Raw genomic sequence first — 19,557 nt, forward strand, 5'->3', positions numbered from 1 at the left:
TCATTTACTCATAGTCCTTCATTTATTCATTTACAAATGGACTAGCTACCCTCAATTCCAGAATAATATGCTAATGCTTTCCTTATTCAGGAGAGTTAGTTACATGAAACAGGTATCTCCACCACTAAGCGAGGACCAGGCTAAGAGCAGTAGAGTGAGGCTTCCAGTTACACCTAACATTTTCTCAACGCTTTGAATGTGATTCTGCAGAAGACAAGCGCTGGTCAAAACTCAGCCCAAAGCTTGCTCTCATAAACATTAGTCTTCATGACTAACATTTCAGTTTCCCGTGAGTTTACTATAAAGTCCATATGATTACAAAGTTGTAACTTCCTTCTCAAACCACATAAACACCTATTTGAACAGACTGTTCTTCAACAGTTAGTTGTACAGATATGAGTATAGCATCACATCGTTTTCTAGAGGGTAACCAGAATGTAACCACAGATTCAGAATGTAATTCCAGAAGATAATTTCTATTAAAAGAAAACTTTAATGGTTTTATTAGGCTGAAATATCATAATACATAAACAGCCATCATTTGAACATAAACATTTTTGTACAGCCATACAGAAGTACAATATCACTGCTTTGAAGAATTTAGCTTTCAAATAGGCATTATAATACACTGTTCTGGCAGACATATGCAACTAACAATCACTGCACATATTTACAGCTATGTTATTTGTTACTTGTTTTTCTTCTGTGTTCTAAAACCCATGTACTTGGGAATTTCCAGGTCCTTTTCTCACTTGCCATTAAAGTTTTAATGTTTTGGGCTACCTAATGCTGCTAGGGCCTTTACCACAAATTTAATCCTTCAAGCTCAGATGGTTAGAAACATTTCAGAAAGGAATATTATTTGCATAATAACCTGATATATGTAACAGTCTTTAAAAAAATAAAATCACATTAACTTCCTCTTCAGATAAATTATTTAATTTGTATCTTGTCATTACATCCAGCCTAGACTTTTCAAAGGGGCACAAAGCACACGCAGTAAAGCTTCCCAGTGTATCATAGCTTCTGTTCTGTTCTACATGGAACAGCTGTACGTAGAATAGCTGCAGCGTATCAGATGAAAGGCCCGTGTAGCCTGATAATCCTGTCTCCAACTGTAGCCAACAGTGTATGTTTTGAGAAGAGCAAGAAAACCTTCTGCCTAGATTGTGTTTATCCCTAATCCTCTGCCACTAGCGTTCAATTATTTCTAGCACAAGGATTTAATGAATTGAATGTGGTTTCTACTTGTTAAGTAATGCTCAAATTTATATCTGAGCTTCTTCAGCCTCCTTCTGAACCCATAATAAACTTTTAGCACCTGAAACATCATTCGATAATGAGTTCCAAAGAACCCCTATTTGCTTACCCTGTCAGTGCTCATCATTAATGAGCAGCTGTGCATAGAAATCACAAAAATACGTATATAAATGAGGGATGCTAACAGTCATACCAAAATCTTGGACTGCAGTGGAAGATTCAACCCTATAGTTCAAGAAATATATGAAGTCTAAGCAGCAGCCCCCTTATATAATGCCTCTTTGAAGGAATTTATAACTGCTTTCAAAGTTGTTCTCAAAGGTCACTGATACGTTTTCAACCTTTCAAGGCTAACAAAAAGACTAAGGACTTAAAAGAGTAAATAGTTCCTCAGGTACTCAGCATTAATAGCCATCAAAGAATTTTAACATTTTGCCTTTAATAATCTTAACGTTTTAAGATTAAGGCATTTTGGTTAGCAGGAAATGAACAGGTAGAACAAGAACATCAAGGCTTAAGGAAAATCTTTATGATATGAGGATATGTTCATATTACAGCCTTCCCAAAGCATCCTTCAGAGGCTAATAATATTTTGTCAGAATTATTTTTTAGGAGCTGGGGCAAGAGGAACTGAAATAAAAAGATTTCTAGAGCTATAAATATAATCATTCAACATTCCTTGCACAGTAAGAGAACAAACTTCAAAGCCTGCATTCCAGATGTAATGAAGCTCAGAAAGGTCAGCCATCAGCCTAACATCATTCCTGTGAACACTGACATTGATAATTCTACAACATCAAGACAGTAACAGTTATGAAGTGACTGGTTACAGGGCTTAACGCATTCATTCTGGAAGAACACTATCTTAGCTAAGAATGTAAAATTTTGAGATCCCTATTAGTGAACAACCAAAGACAACCAGACATGCCCTAGCAAGTGTGCAGTTTTCCTAACACTACCACTCATCAATCAGTTAATTAGTTTTTATTCTGTTTATTAAAATGCAGCTTAGGATCACCCATTGAGATGCAAACTCCACATAAACATATTCTCAGAAGAAAACGGAAAAAGAGTAGGAGACTCTCTAGTCATTTCAGTAGAAATATAGGATGCATAGAATTGTTTTTGTTATGGATTTCAGTGCTTCTTCCACAGCCCAGTAACAAACTAGATCCAGTCACCTGGGAAATGGACTTTTTCTCTGCTTCATGATACTATCAATCCTGGTTCTTTCATCACCTTCTTTGCATTGATTCTGAACATTCAAGAATGTGTCTTTCAGCAATTACCATGACATTCATAGTATTTTACTCTTTTAGCTGCACCTTGTACTTTGAAACTGAAGATTTAAAGTGGCAGTCATTTTCAAGACCTGCATAGCTCTTCAATTCAAGGGATTACAGAGCGCTTCATATACAAAAATGGCAGCCACGTATAGGCAGTAAGAGGCTGTGACAGTAGTTTTTAATGCAGGATTATGACAGCTTTGGCAAAGAAATATTTTGGCCAGAAGTTTTCAGCACGGATCTTTGTTTTAATTCATATTTAAGTCCTCATTTTACACAAATACTCTTGAAGAGATAATAGGCCCTTATTTAAATATTAGCAATAAGTCCAGCACACAAATGCATTGACTTAATAATTTTAAGATCAGAATCCTGTCATTGCAGTCAGCAACATCCGGATTATAAAAACATGTTGATAGAAGGAGCAAATAATTAATTTTAATGTTTCTATTAACAATGAATGTATAATGTAATAAATGCTAATCTAATAGTGAGATTCCTGCATACTCAGCAGAGATTCTAAATCAAAGTAGAACATTTATTTATTCAGTAAATTTATTCAATTATCTTCTCATCTAAGATAGGCCTCTATGCTTGTCTGCAATTAATAAGAAGATATAGGGATCTTAATATCATCTAATTTAAACACCCATTTTATGAACAGGACTGATCACCTCTCTCCATCACCTACAAAGTTTAATGCAGATGACTAAAAACAGATAGCATTATTCTCACCTCCAAATGAATTCTAAAAAGTACCACTATTACAAAGAACAAAAAAACAGGGGTAAAAAAAATATTGAAATTATAAAGATTAATGGATAGACTAAAAGAAGTCTCCAAAATGTATACATGGCTTGCAGCTGACTGGAAAGAAAAGCATTAAATAGGCAAACACAAACATACAGAGAAATTTTTGCATACTTTTTTAACCTATGAAGCATAGACAATTGCTATCAAGAAATGTCAATGGCTTTTATTCTCTCCTGCTTTTTATTTAAGAAAGGCATTTCTAAATAGAAACACTAAAAATACTCCTATATGTATTTTTACTTGTAGCAGATTGTCCATTACAAATCTAATCGCTTTTAAATAGCCAAGCTGTACACATCAGTCCAGAAATGTTTAAACAATAATCCAAAATCCTTTGAAATCTTAGTAGAGCAAATTTAAAACTGTTTTTGTAGCCATCATTCTGACTTTACTCAACCCAACTATAAAAACCTTCCTTAAAAATGCCTTTTCATCACCTATGCGTATTCAAATAAGAAAAAAAAAAGTACATACTTAAAAATACCTTACTACCTCATAGACAGAGGCAGGAAGTTAAACCTCCCATTAGTTTTTACAAAACTGAGTTTTTTATAAGTAGTGCCCACTGTGAAGCTGAAGGAATAGTATTGCCATAACACAATTTTCTTGAATATTCTTTTTCTGTTTACTGACTACCTATTTTGTTTCTCTTCATTTTTCCACAGTTCTCATTTTATCAGTACAAAGACAGGAAAATAAAAACCACCTTGAGTACATCATGTGAGCAGCAATCAACTGTAACAGAGTACAAATTTTTTTTGTCACGAAGAAAAATAAGATTTTTGTAAATAGAACACCGTCTATGGATTTCCCTTGTGTTCACACACAGGGGTTTTCAAACAGCTTCCACTGATAGAGCTGAGCTGTACAGTCCTGGAAAAAGACATTATACTCCTTAAGGTTCAAAGGAAGTGAACAATCAAAGGCAAGAGATGGCTCTTGTAGGCATCCCTTGAGGTTAAGTGCTCTTGTATGAGTTCACCCCATATTAGAGTCCACTTTGAACAAAGGAACCATTTCAGTTTGATGTTGCACCTTATATGAAACTAGAAAATTTAACCAGTAGGAGAAAAATGACAGAGAACCAGGATGCATTTGTTCTCTTCTCGGTGCTGTTTTTTTGTTGTTGTTGTTTTGTTGGGTTGGATTTTTTTGGCAAAGAGAAGTGAATGACAGATTAAGGGTCAGTAGTTTGAAAACAACACACCAGGAACATTCAAGAGAAGGAAAAGTTGGAACATATTTAGTATCTACACTTTACTATGTAGTAGATGATGTAGCTGTCATAGAATTGCTCTCTTCATTGAACCCCAAGGCACTTTCAGTTGAGGTAATATAGCTTTAAAATTAGAAAAAAGTCTTAGTCACATTACCAGCAGTTTAAAACAAAGTGAAAATGTTTCCATTTGGTCATAATTTTTTTTAGAACATCTGCGGCATTGACCACAGTTTAATCTAAAATATCATATCAGTTAAGTTTTTTTATCATTGTCACAGGTAAATGAAATGTGGATTGTCACACGGAATTGACAGCTGTATAATAGCAAAGAGAGAAACAAAACTTACACCTTGACATCATAGTGATCTATTCTGAGGTTGAATCAGGGGATTCTTTCTCAATATAACTCCTTTATGAATATTATCACTTCGGTATTTTCTTGGCATTTGTAAACAGCTGTTTACGAAAAGCTATCACAAACATCAGTAAGAAAAATGAAAATAACTGCACTTGACTAGAAAATTGGGTATTAGTTACACTTCTGATCACAAGATTTGCCAGGGGCTTTACTTAACCACTGTTCAGGCCAGTCAACATTCCATATACTTCTGAAACTTTCAAACATGTTTGTTTATACAGATTATGATACCAGTGGTAACTACAGTGCATAACCTTGTTTTCACTAAAGTAGAACTAGCTGTTATAGTCACTTGAATATGGAATTGGACAGCACAGGCATTCCTTTTCTATCTTAGGGGGTTCTGGTGGTATTGGAAAATTTCTTTGTTCCACAGAACTGCCACATGTCAGTCCACAGTAAATTCAGAATTTGTTTTTTTTTAAGTTAAGGCATTTATTCCATCTCCTTCATGCCAGTTTGTTACTTTGAAGTTCATTTAGGTAGATGATTTAGAATGTGGAAAAGTCACGGTCTTGACACATGCACTGTGGTTAGAAGGGAGGTAGGTTTAAAGAGAGACACCTACATTTTAAAGAAGGGAAGTATGGGGTTTCCACTTTCTGAAGCAAACCTTTTTCTCTGAATAGCATCATCTTCTGAGGAATGATCTACTTTGAACTCCAAAACCCAGTATTAATCAACTGATTCAAATTGAAGAAAGGAGTTTTACTTAATTGGAGAGTTTATCACTAGAAAAAGCTACAGGACAGAAGTATAAGTGTATCAAACAAGATGACAACAAATGACATGTTACTAACTTCCTTTTTCCCCCCTCTAAAGCTTGCATTTAAAAAATCTTCTTCCTATGTTTCTGATTGCAAGGGAACTTCCCTCCTCAGAAAAGCAACAATATGAAAAAACGGACACATTATATGAGTGGCAACACAGCAGAATAGAGAAGTATTTTCTCTATGGTTCTTAAGTTTAAAAATAAATACTGTGAGAATTATATAGGTGATAATTTTCATTAAAAACAAGGAAGTGTGCATCCTCAAATTACCATACGCCACACCTACTTTCCAGAGAGCTTCCAGTCAACTATGAACTCCCCACATCATAATAAGTCTTACCACAGCAAAAGGCAGGAGTCTCATCAGAAAGAAACACATAGATGGCTCACATTAGCATTTTGACTCAGGAGATCAGTTTTGAACCAAGTTTCCTGGTTGTCCCCACTTTACCAGCTTTGATTTCCACACCTTAATTTGCATTGTGGCGCCATTGTCTCGGAGTTTGCTAACTGAATTCCTTTCTGAGAATCCAAGAACACCTACTACGCACAACTAAAAGGCATTCAGCACCCTTAGACCCATTCAGCCCGAACTAGAATTTACCTGAAGTCAAACCCCTGAAACTCAGTGTGAATATCAAGTCCTCTGACCCATCTCATTTACTCTATAATTACACCTACTGTTTCACACCACTAGTTAGCACTGATATTTTTTCTAGTCCTTTGTGGCTATGCTGGGGCAATGCTATTTCTTCAGTAATATAGCCATTTAGGAGTTATACATACAAATTGAAAACTTTATTTTGGGCCTATGCTGAAGCTAACAACATTTTAACAGACTACTACTTTTAATTAAAAACAAATCCAGTAAAAACAGTTCACATCAAGTACTTTCTTTGAGTGGATGACTAGGTGGCACAGTTGGTTAATTAACTGACCTTTTCATTTTAGAAAAAAGATGTGGATTAAACAATTGATCAAGTCCAAAATTAAGGTCACAGGACAGACTTACTCAGAGCAGCTTTGATTACTGTCCATAGTTTTAAATTACCTCGTAATTTACCATAGCAAATGTTCTGAATTTACAAAAAGTGAAGACAAGGTGCTACAGAGCAGGATAGTAAGACTGCTTGTAAACAGACAGAAAATCAGTCATAGTTTCTTTCTCCATATGAATAGAATTGTACATTTGTAGAGATGCTATATTTTATACATGGAATATGAAAGACTAAGAAGACAGCAATAAGTAAAGAAGCACGTAGCAAGCATAACTGTTCAAGACTACTGCTCTCTATCCACACTTTATGAAAACTACTAATTGAAGTAATCACACAAGATAATTTTCTACTTTCAACTAATGAAAAAATCCAACAGTGTGACCACTGCTACTGTACAGTATGAAATCCACATTCTTGCTATGAAATGCATAATTATGTGTGCTTGTCTTTACAGGATTGCAAAGGAGAAGAATCAAACTTTCATACTGTTACTGCACTGGTAATGGAAAAAAATTTACTACTAGAATTAAATCTGTAACTTCATTTAAACAAAATGTTTGTAATTCAATTTATTCTTTATAAGCAGAAAGCTAAAGCAGTCATTCCTCCTTCCTAAAACTCCTTAGGTATTAATATAGTTATACCTTTAGATTCTTTTTATATGCATTTTAAAATATACTTACTGTTGCAAGAGTTGATCATATTTTCTTAAAGCATCCTTTTCAGCAATAACTGCTCTTTCTTTTTCAGCAACAGCATTATCTCTTGCTTCTCTCAAATTTCTGAAGGAAACAAGTTATTCTGTTAAGATTCTGGTAGGAAAAAAGACTGTTTTGCTTCATGAATTACTACTAACTGATCTTAACTTCAATATAACCTTTTTCAATTCTCATTGACAGAGGGTTCTGTCTATCTATATGCCAATTCATTACAGAGGGTTTACTTCAGATTACTTTCATATACACCAGCAAAGTTTCCAGTTCTGAAATTCTAAAAACAAGGATCAAACCACCTACTGATATGTAGAAATATTATAATAATTCTAATATACTAGAACTGTAAATTACTTTTTTTGGTAGGAATTACACAAATTCCGATAATTTTGCTTGGTTCTTCACTAATAACTAGGGGAATGCTGTCCTCCTAGCTGAGATGATTCACTGCTTTTATGATAGAGCAGGAAGAGATTAGCTAGGCATAGAAATCCTACTTCCACATACAACTAATTGGCTAGTTAGTCCAATATATAGATTATTGCATATTATCAGTGTCTCCTTCTGGCTTCTATTGCTGGCACCATTTCTGATCTGCACAGAACCATAAAATAACAAAAACACATTTTTTGCAATCCATCTATACTCCTTCCATTTTTTTAACAAAGAATCAGTCAAGACTTGCAAACTATCTCATTGTTATTTCACTGACAAATGAAAATAGTATACAAAGAATAATATGTATAGCATTTGTAATAAAAATTATATAGGTATTAATAATCTGTTTATCTGTAGTCTGCCTGTAACATACCATTGCAATAAACTGTACTAAGAGGAAGTACTGCTTAGATAATGCTTATAAACTGTATCTTCATTATTGAGTGCAACAGAGGAACAGCCAATTTGCAGAGCAAACAGTGGTTGTTGAGGACCAGACACCTACGTTATGACCATTTTTGAAGATTTTACTTCAGGCTAGTTATGGTTTGCTCCTGTGACCTGAACACCCATTAGCATCTGGAATATATTAGATGATCTTAGAGACTCCTTTTGATTTTGTTTCATCTGAAAGGAATCCTGTTCATGTGCTATAAACGTGAGCACAATACCACAAATTCAAGCACAAACTGTGAGGCAAGCAAAAACATGGCAAGCAGCAATGACTAAGGGGTTTCACTTCAAAACTATGTTCTTCATCCAAACTAAACTGTTAATGTAGATGCAACCAAGCTCTTCCCACTGAAGTTGTTTCTTCCCCACTCCCTCACAGGAACTTTTTGACTTAAAGCAAAGTGATATTATAGTGTCAGGTGAATTTTGAAGAAAAGAAAAAAAGTCAATATATAGACGTAATTGGAAAATTACCAAGCCCATGCAAAAGTTATCCTAGGTCATTTTAGCCACATTAAAGGTATATAATTTTTGGATGAAAGACTATTTTCTAGACTAAGGAAATATTATCAATGGTACAAATGGTAATTTGTATGAATAGGAAATAGTTACTTACGAAGAATCAACATCAGAATTATGTAGCAGTTACCTGGCTATGAGAAAAAGATAATAAAATTTTATTTAAAAATTGACTTACTGGGCTACAGAATTTACCGATTAAATTCTGATTAAATCTGATCTTGAGAGCAGATTCTTTAAAACTGACTCATACCAAAATGTAAGAACATGGTAATTAATTTTGTTAACAGCATTAAGATCAAGCATACTATGTCTCAGAGTAGGAGTGTGATGTTGTATCCTTAAGATCAGAGAAACAGAAGGAGGATAAAAATTAAATGGTAGGAGACATACAGTGACTCATTTTGTCAATCACTGAGTAGCTTAACTGAGTAGCTAATCAACTGAAAATGCAATTTCAGAAATTACAAGTGAGGTACTAACTCAACCTACAAAATGACAATCACAGATGTGATGTAACTTCTGCTGAAATACTTTCAACAGACCTAGGAAACGCACTAGCAATAGTGCCAAGTTTTCATCCTCTGGGTTGACAGGCCCCTGTGCTGGGAAATGGAGGTAGTATGCAGACTGAAGTCCCAGTTGTTGAAAAGGTGGTAGTCACCGACCTGCTCCTTCATCTGGATGTTCACAAGTCCATGGGGCCGGATGGGATCCGCCTAAGAATACTGAGGGAGCTGGCAGAGGAGCTTGCCAAGCCAATGTCCATCATTTATCAGCAGTCCTGGTCAACCAGGGAGGTGCCAGATGACTGGAAACTAGCAAATGTGACGACCCTCTACAAGAAGGGTCGGAAGGAGGATCCAGGGAACTACAGGCCTGTCAGCTTGACATCGGTGCTAGGAAAGGTCCTGGAGCAGATCATCTTGAATACCATTATGCAGCACATGCGGGACAACCAGGGGATTGGGCTCAGCCAGCATGGGTTTATGAAAGGGAGGTCCTGCTTCACTAATCTGGTCTCCTTCTATGATAAGGTGACCCGCTTAGTGGATGAGGGGAAGGCTGTCGATGTTGTCTACTTGGACTTTAGTAAGGCCTTTGACACTGTCTCCCACAGCATTCTCCTGGAGAAGCTGGCTGCTCACGGCTTGGACAAGTGCACTCTGCGCTGGGTTAAAAACTGGCTGGATGGCCAAGCCCAGAGAGTGGTAGTGAATGGAGTCAAATCCAGTTGGCAACCAGTCATTAGTGGTGTTCCCCAGGGCTCAGTGTTGGGGCTGGTTCTGTTCGATATCTTCATGGATGATCTGGATGAGGGGATTGAGTGCACCCTCAGTAAGTTTGCAGATGACACCAAGCTGGGTGGAAGTGTCAATCTGCTGGAGGGCAGGAAGGCCCTACAGAGGGACCTGGACAGGCTGGATCATTGTGCCAGAGCCAACGGTATGAGATTCAACAAGGCTAAATGCCAGGTCCTGCACTTGGGTCACAACAACCCCATGCAACGCTACAGGCTTGGGGAGGAGTGGCTGGAGAGCTGCCCAGAGTAAAAGGACCTGGGGGTGCTGGTTGATAGACAGCTGAACATGAGCCTGCAGTGTGCCCAGGTGGCCAAGAAGGCCAATGGCATCCTGGCTTGTATCAGGAATAGTGTGGCCAGCAGGAGCAGGGAGGTGATAGTGCCCCTGTACTCGGCACTGGTGAGGCCGCACCTCGCACTGGTGAGGCTGCACCTCGAGTACTGTGTGCAGTTTTGGGCCCCTCACTACAAGAAGGACACTGAGTTGCTGGAGCTTGTCCAAAAAAGGGCAATGAAGTTGATGGAGGGTCTAGAGAACAAGTCTTATGAGGAGCAGCTGAGGGAGCTGGGGTTGTTTAGTCTGGAGAAGAGGAGGCTGAGGGGAGACCTTATTGCTGTCTACAACTACCTGAAAGGAGGTTGTAGCAAGGTCAGGGTTGGTCTCTTCTCCCTGGTAACAAGCACAAAAGGACAAAAGGAAATGGCCTCAAGCTGTGCCAGGGGAAGTTTAGGTTGGACATTAAGAGAAACTTCTTCACCGAAAGGCTTGTCAAACATTGGAACAGGCTGCCCAGGGAGGTGGTTGAGTCTCCATCCCTGGACGTATTTAAAAGAAGGGTAGATGTGGTGCTTGAGGATATGGTTTAGTGGTGGACTTGGCAGTGATAGGTTAGCGGTTGGACTCAATGACCTTAAGGGTCTTTTCCAACCTTAACGATTCTATGATTCTAAAGCACCTGTCTGATGGCTGCACATACAGGCCATATGGACTACCAGCTATCTGGCACATCTGTGATACAAGTGAAAGCATGCTTCTAAAATGGGACAGAAATACTACCTACAGATTCATGAACAGATATGGGGGGAAAAAACCAAACAGGTGGCATGAGGGCAGGTAAGGGGAAGAAGCAGCACAAGGGTATCTATATTAGCTTTGAAATAAACCTCTTAGCAACTGCTATTTATTGCACTTCATTTCACATCCCTAAACTACTCTAGAGTGCACAAATTGGATTCCAGTCAGATTGAACCAACTCAGAAGATGTGCTCAGTAAGAGCATCTAACATGCTCAAAACCACCAGCTGTGTTTGATCTATGGGAAAGGACTACAGCTAATCCAAAGTCAAACCTCATGCAGACATTCTGTGAATTCACTCATGCTTGCTAATGCAAACATATCCAACGCTCACTACAACCAAAGAGGTGAAACTGATCCCAAATAAATTAAGAATGAACACCACCTTTTTATTGGTGTCCCCCGCCCATTTTAGCTTCTTGACCTACTGACTCAAAGTGTAAAATAAGTGCCAATAAATTCAGGGTAAATATCAGGTCCACCAGGCTTGGCAAAAGCAGTAAGGAATAAGAATATTAGATTAGCTCAGCATTCCATGCTTTGAGCCTGAAGATGAAATTAGCATCTTAGCTTTATTTTCAGTCACAATCAGCATCTCATCATATCACAAAACTTCACTGCAAACTGCTTTGCTCACAATCTGGGGTTCCATTTGTCTCGCCATTGAGGGGCACCTCAGACTGGGAAGCACTGCTTTATGGTGGAATTTTTTGTATTTTATAGAAAGGCGATACACTAAAAATCATTCTTGCAAAATATGAAGTAAAATCTAAGGTAATTACATTTCAGAAATAATTATTTCAAAATGATGAGCAAAACTTCTGTAAATTGGTTCCAGATACAAATTACATATCTTTCAGTAGCTTTCTCGATGATATACAAGACCCTTGTCAAATCTCCATCAACAGTGGAAGTTTAAATTCATACTTCATAATTCAGAATAGATTTGCATACAGGAAATGGTGTGGATATATATGTGTGTATATATTTTACTTACACTTGATAAACCACACAGTGATGTAGTTTTTTTTAATTAGAACCTTCCAGCTGACTGGAAGATAGCGGGAATCATGTTCTTTTTTCAGTCTTCTGAGCAGTAACAAAACTACCTATTAGAGGAACAGATGCTGATGCCACAAATAACTTTTACTACAGTCATTTCCTTCTTCACAAGACACTTTCAGGATATCTACCATGAAGTTATAATGAATTATTAAGCGCTTCTCACGTTTTAAAGGAATAAACAGGGCAAAAAACAAACTAAAAAAGAAATCCAGTGCCAAAAGTCCAAATCTTTAGATCCCTAAAGGCTTATGTATGTGCCTAACTCTGCATGTAACTCCATGGAATTCAACAAGACGACACACATACAAAATTTAATATTGCAGGTCTTTGCAGGACTAAGACCTTCTTCAAAAGAGAATTTATAATAATTTACAGGAAATCAACGCTTTTGTGAATCATAATGCTGTAAACAATCTCAAACAGATTTATTTTAGAAAGGCATAAGTCATATTGGTTTCCCTCATCCTTTCTGCTTTACTTCTACTTTACTATCAACACCTTCTCTTCTGGTTTCCTGGCAGAGTTTCAAGATTGGCCATACAGCATGAATACTTTTCACTGACAGTGTTGGATGTCCATCATTTAATAATAAATATACTACCATATATTTACTGCACAAGTATAATTTCATTTTAGTTTCTACAAGATTCTCATTAGTTTTATAACTGAACTTAAATTCTCACATTTTGACTGTCTCTCAAGGAGCCAGTAACTAGGATTATACCCAAGCACAAAATAGTACTTGGTAATTTTTGCCCTAATTACGTGATTCCCTGCATCTTATCTACCTGTTTTCACGTTCATACATCTCTTTTGAAGTGCTTCTTAATTGCTCAATTTCTTGATTTGTTTTCAACCTTATTTGTTCCAACTCTTCATGCAGTCTCTTTTCATATTCTGTTTTATAGTGGTCTCTGTAAATAAACAAATACACAACATGGGAATTTAAAATTAATTGCACTGCCCAAAATATCAAAACTTCAGGTACAGCTATAGAAGTACAACCGAGCACTTCTTGATTATACTTTTTAATTCTTACTCATCTTCCTCCCAAATTGCTTGAAATACATATTAGCCTATGTTGTTATGCAAACTGAATGAAAATCAATCAGGAATAAATAATATTTAATTAGGAATAAATAAGAGCTTTCTGCACACTCTTTCATTTCTTAAAGTAATTTGCCATTGATTAATCACACAATATTATGCTTCACATTCTTCCAGAAATTCTTTGTCAGCCTCTATATGAGCGTTTATATTAATCAACCACTTAAAAAAAGTTAATTCCTCACTCCCCAAAGTTTTCTAGTTTCTTCATCACTGGGTAAAGATTGATTAACTTGCTAACTTACATACTGCCATGTTACTACAAGACTTTGTTGTATTGTTTGCACCTCATATGGGGGAAAAGCATCACAGGGAACTTCAAAGATTCCATGCTATAGAGATTTGTGAAGCCAAAAAACCCGAAGACTTGGGAATTTATCCCGTCAATTTGACATATAAACTAATTAAAATACATATTTAAGTTTTTAGGCAAAGATATCAGAAGATTGCAGGACAAAAGAATTTCATTTCAAGTAATATTGACATCTTTTTTTTGCATCGTCTTCATTCCTGAACTACAGCAATCAAAAGAGATCCAGATGTGAACATTAAAAAGCTTAAAATCCTTCAAAAGGTAGCAAATAGAAGCTTATTGCCCAAACTGATGTCACCTCCAGGTAGCACTGAGGACTGTAGAATATCCATTTGTTGGTACAGTTTCCTCCTGCTCTACTTTTATACCTCTCTAATTTATCTAACAACTAAACAGGATTCTGTAGAGCTCTCTGTAAGAAACCGAACACTGTAGATATTTGACCTGAGAGATGGATGATTTACACTGCTGAATAGACAGGAACCCCCACTTCGGGATGCAGCCTCAGAAGATGCACACAAAGTGGGTACACGTGTGCAGGAAAATGTAAAGAAGGGATAGGTTCTGCAATATTGCAGATCATGTGCAGGTTTTAAAGCACTTTACAGAAGGATACTATTACCCCATTTTACAAAAGAAATCTTACATTAATATTTTTACATTTTACATTACATTTTTAGAAATATGAAATGACTTATTCAAAGTTAACCAGCACAGATCCTTGAATACAACCTAGGCTGCCCAAGCTGCAGTGCAGTCTTACACATGCTGCTCAGTACAATACACTGTCTTCTCTGCAATGCTATATTGTCCCTGCAAAAGACAGTAATGATCTCTAGAGAGCAGGCATACCTGCATTGTTCATTACAGTTAATATCTGTCTTACGAAAATTAGCATCATGAAGAAACTCACCAATACCAATAATGTCAAGAGAGATTTGGTAACAGTACAGAATCCCAGTGACAGTATCAAGATCTCTAAGGGCAAAGTAAGACTCTCAGAATTTCTCTTTAGTTGGTATCAAAATGCAAGAGAGAGAGACCTCTGATATTCCAGAGGACAGCGAAGCAGGCTTGCACAGTATCCCAAACTGTGGTAGAGGCAAGCTACATACATCTCTCTCTAGGTTCCTCAAATGGAAACAGCTCTGTAAAAGTGCCTTTACATGACTATTACAGGATAAGAATTTCACAGTGGTTTTCTAGAAATAGAAATCTAGCTGCAAGAGTCAGTGCTTACATGCACATTTCTAGAGGAAGACTGCTCAGACCTACATGATATTTTAAAACCCCATTTAAAAGCAAGTCTTAAAAAATTATTTAAAATGCAGAAGTTCCAGGTGAACATAGTTCTGAGATATACACATGTAAAACAAATGAAAAAAAAATAATTTAAGTGACTGCATTGAAAGGAAAAATACTATTAAAAATACTTCTGACAAGCAGTACAGGCTGGAAGCCCATAGCTGATCATTTCAGTAGAGTGCTCTTCTATTTCCATTTAGATAACAATTTGTCTTTTAGTTGCATTACAGGAGAGTCATATTAGCACACTTCATCTTAGTTAAACAGGGGCACAAGATTCATAGATGCTGTTTGCAGTTTCATCCTCATGACTCAACAGAAGGAAGCAGCTGAAGAGAAGCTGAACCTACTTCATACTCTAAGCTCATTCATCCAAACCACAGGTGGGTTAAGGACACCACTAATCAAAATAAGTTTTATGTTTATTAATTAATTGGGATATATACACATGGAAATGGTATTTTTTGGCATCTAGACGTAGGGAAATAACATGAATTGGATAACCTTGAATTCTGAATAAGGAAAATCAAAATGTGGTTTTGAATTTTGTAGTATAGCGTTACATATGTAGCAAGAAATGCAGCTGAATAGTGTAGTGTTTCCTGTTTGACCTCCCATACACACACATATCTATACCAATTCAAATTTGAGATATGAAAGACTGGTAGCTCTAATAGCTGATATGAGACATACTATGTCCCATTTTAAACCTCTGTGGAAATTAAATATATTTTAATCTGCAATAATAATTTAGATTGTCTATCAGACACTCCTGTTTTTAACAAAATCATTTGGGATGGGGGGATATATGTAACACATGCACTTTAACGAGTTTTTCTCCCTTTTGTAATTAATTGCAGTTACGTCCATAAATTTCTATATACACCTAAGAGAAGAGTTGCCATAAACTTTCAATACTAACATCTTCACTGCTATGGTCTTATATCAAAAGGTTTAAAAATGAAAAATCCTGATACACATTAAGTCCCAACAGAAGTGTTCTATTTCTAGTTACACAAATATGGACTAGCTTTCTGCAAGTTAAGATTTTTTTAATAAAGCAAGATTTGTGCAAGAAACAAGGGAAAACAATTAAATAACTTGTCTACTTATACAAGTGAACATACAATAACTTACCTGGATGCAACATATTTTTCATACATTTCTTCTCTAGCTTTTTTTGCATCCTCTAGCTGAATCTGAAGTCTTTCAAGACGATCTTCTTCATGCGCACAGCGAACACTAAGCTCCATGTTCTGGCGATTAAGATAATCTTTATCTTTTTGCAACAAGTTGAGGGATTGTTGTATGGTTGCCAGCTATAAAAGGCATTAAAAACAAAACTTCAACATGAACTTCAAGATAAATATTTAACTTATGTACACATATTTGTGATTTCATTTTAACTCTTTTGCAAAATCACCTGAATGAAGAAACTCTATTTACACTTATGTTTAACGTAAGTTGGTAAAGCTTTATGCTGAAAAAAAGACTTTAATAAATTGTTAATTTTGTGAGTTTTCATTATTTATTTCTAGTAGCTGGCACTGGGAAAAGAGGTAAGGTGCCCCCTTAATCTACCTCAGTATCCAAAGAGTACTGAAGTATTTGAATAGCATTAGTACTGAATAGTACAACATCAAAAATACTGATGCTGAGTCTTGGTGCCAACCTGTCATCATACTGGCTACAACATTCTCAGAAACAGAACTGAAAAGTTGCAGGGCACCAGGGTGATAACTGCTCTGTAAAGAAGTGGTAAAACTGCTAGTTCTGGGGCTGAAGTATATCATGATTGTCATGGACGAAGTAATGTTCCAGGCCAGCACCAAGGGCAAAGAGGGTTATGCATGCCTTGTTTTGACTTTAATTTAGCATGGTGTTGCTACACAAGGCTGAATTAATGCCAAAGTAGAAACATGAATATCTTGTGAGTCTTTCTAACAGCCTTCCCAATCACCAGATCAGTCATCTGATCATCAAGAAGAAAGTGGTGTGGAAGAGAGTAGCATCTATCCATTCGAGGTCAACATTGTCAGAGAACAGTCACAGAGCATAATGGCACCGGTGCAGAATGGCCCAACTCCTAACTCATGATAGCAAAATGCAGTTTTATCACCTTAAATAATTTTGCCGTTTAAGCTCCTGAGGATGCCACATGTTCAAAGTTCAAAGAATATAAATTCAAAAGAATTTATAAATTCAAATTTATATTCAAATTCAAATTCAAATTTATATTCAAAGAATTTATAAATTCAAAGAATATAAAGTTCAAAGAATATAAATGAATAACTTATCAGAAGTATGTCCCCCAAAGCTATAAAGACATCATGTACCTGTTTTAGATAGAACTCACCCTTCCTGAAGCATAAAAGGACTAAAGGTTATGTAAGGGAGGTACTCAAGTCAAAGACATGAAGCAATTAGTTAAACAGCTGAAAATTTGTACACCCCCCCCCCCCCCCCAAAAAAAAAAGCTCTTAGAGGCATGTTTCCATGTTTCCATCTGCCCACTTGCTGAGCACCACAGAGGGTGAGTTATAAATGCCTGTCCTACACTTTGTTTTACTTAACAAAAAAACCTGTCCCCTCTCTCCAAGTAACAGGTTATAAGTATACCCACAGTGAACACAGACATCGTGGATTACTACATGAAGAGAGAAATCTAGGAGTTGCTACCCCTCCAACTCCTCCTCCCCTGGAATAAATACTGTGTAAGCACTTAAAATTGTACCCTCTTCCAATCCAGAACTTGTGATACTGTATCAACATACACAAAACCCACCAGACCTTCTAGGAGATTCAAGTAATTACACAGTGTGAAGCAGTATTTTAGTTTAAAATAGTGCTACTTTTAGTCACTCTCAGATTAATTTAGCATAAAGTTAATGAAAAAAAGCCACTGTTCCTGCTACACCGCAGCATGTATGATGCATACATACAAACTTGATGTACATGACAATACTTTTTTGGCCATTGTTACATGCTGAGAACAAACCTGCATTTTGATGTCCTCTTACAATGAATAAACAGCCTTCAGACTGATACAAAAGAGGAGATATAAAAGATATTTTCTATTAGAAATTCAGTTTTTTTCCTAGTGTTTCAGAGTATCTCTGTGGCTACCTGTAAAATTAGGCAGAATACTATCTTTAAAGTGGTAGTTATAGTCACTATTTTATCTGTAACACTGTTATACAGAGACACTAAGGAACAGTCTCCCCTGAAGTCTCTCAGGTGTAATTTGTCTCATTTATTCAGCTGCCAAAGTGTTAACACACAAAGATCCTCCATGTGACTCTTGACTGGACCAGTAGAGAATTCAAGAGCAACCTTCTCATGCAGTGCCACTTTCACACCACATTAAAAAATAAATTCACAAATTAATTCAGAACAATCAGTTTTTTCTCTATTCCTTTTGATGTTTCCTAGAAAGATTTCTATACAGAAGCAGAGCTTAAAAACAGTCTGATTTTTGCATTGAAGTTGCACTGAACTACAAACCACCTGATAATTAGTCAATGATATTATAAACTGAAAAGTTTCTTTCTTGAGATTCAGTAAAAACCACTTTTCCCTCCTGAAAAGCTGTTGCAAAGTTACACCTACATCCGATGAAGAGGAAAATCCCTTAGTGATTCCAATAGTTTTGGCTATTCTAACTTGCTTACTTAAGATGAATAATTAATCCTGGCAGTTCAATGAAGCAATCCTCCCTATAAACAACTCAGATGCAGAAATAGTGAAAATGGATACTGAGTAATGGAAGCTTGCACTGATATAAACCATCAGATGTCCTATAGATCAAGGCAGTGGACTTGGAAACAGTGCCTACATGTTTCTGAGCCCCCTGACCCACAAGTTATCATATTCAGTATGGGAGCCATCGCTGAAAACAATTTGTGACTCCTGGATGAATGAATTAATAAACAGAAGCAGCAAGGGACATTTCTCTTCACCTGACAGGCCTCTGGCTCTTCGAATGTCTTTGGAGTGGCAGAAACACATTCCTCTGTGAAACACTAGTGCTACCTGAATGGCAATGACTGAGATCTGAGCAAAGTGACTGACCTAACTGGATCAGAACTCAGTGGAACCCTAAAAAGATGAGAACCCCTCTGAGCCTGAAGAGGCATTTATTCATTTCCCCAGCAGAAAGACTTTCAAAGTCTAACAGAGACACGTGAGGGAAAAACAGCCCATCGACCCTAGTTGATAGTCCTGCCCAAAATGGAAGCAGCACCAGAATCCCTCTTGTAAATAGGCAGAATCACAGAAAGATGATGTCCAGAACAGCAGTCTCTCTATTCGTGACACAGAACTAACTTCTGTAAAGGCAATGCGAAGGAAACTTTGGGCAACTGAACCATTATTTTATTAGAGTCACAAAGAAAAACTACATATTCTAGTGATGTCTAGAAAAATCATACACAACAAAACATAAGCCGTACAGTAGCTGTGCCCTACTGTCACTATTGATCAGGAAAAGCTAAAGTAAG

The 19,557-nt window shown here is 36.7% G+C and overlaps 1 protein-coding gene across 2 annotated transcripts in view; it reads right to left on the reverse strand.

Moving 5' to 3' along the window:
- The window catches only part of PIBF1 (progesterone immunomodulatory binding factor 1), a 130,912-nt gene that overhangs the window by 86,841 nt on the left and 24,514 nt on the right, over positions 1-19,557 (reverse strand). For both annotated transcript variants that reach the window (XM_064440748.1, XM_064440749.1), the window contains exons 8-10: positions 16,196-16,377; positions 13,122-13,247; positions 7,450-7,548 (exon numbers count right to left, since the gene is read on the reverse strand). In XM_064440748.1, coding sequence (XP_064296818.1) covers positions 7,450-7,548; positions 13,122-13,247; positions 16,196-16,377 — 407 coding nt within the window. The remainder of the gene's footprint in view (positions 1-7,449; positions 7,549-13,121; positions 13,248-16,195; positions 16,378-19,557) is intronic.

This window comes from Phalacrocorax carbo, chromosome 1, assembly GCF_963921805.1.
Source record: "Phalacrocorax carbo chromosome 1, bPhaCar2.1, whole genome shotgun sequence".
NCBI lineage: Eukaryota > Metazoa > Chordata > Aves > Suliformes > Phalacrocoracidae > Phalacrocorax > Phalacrocorax carbo.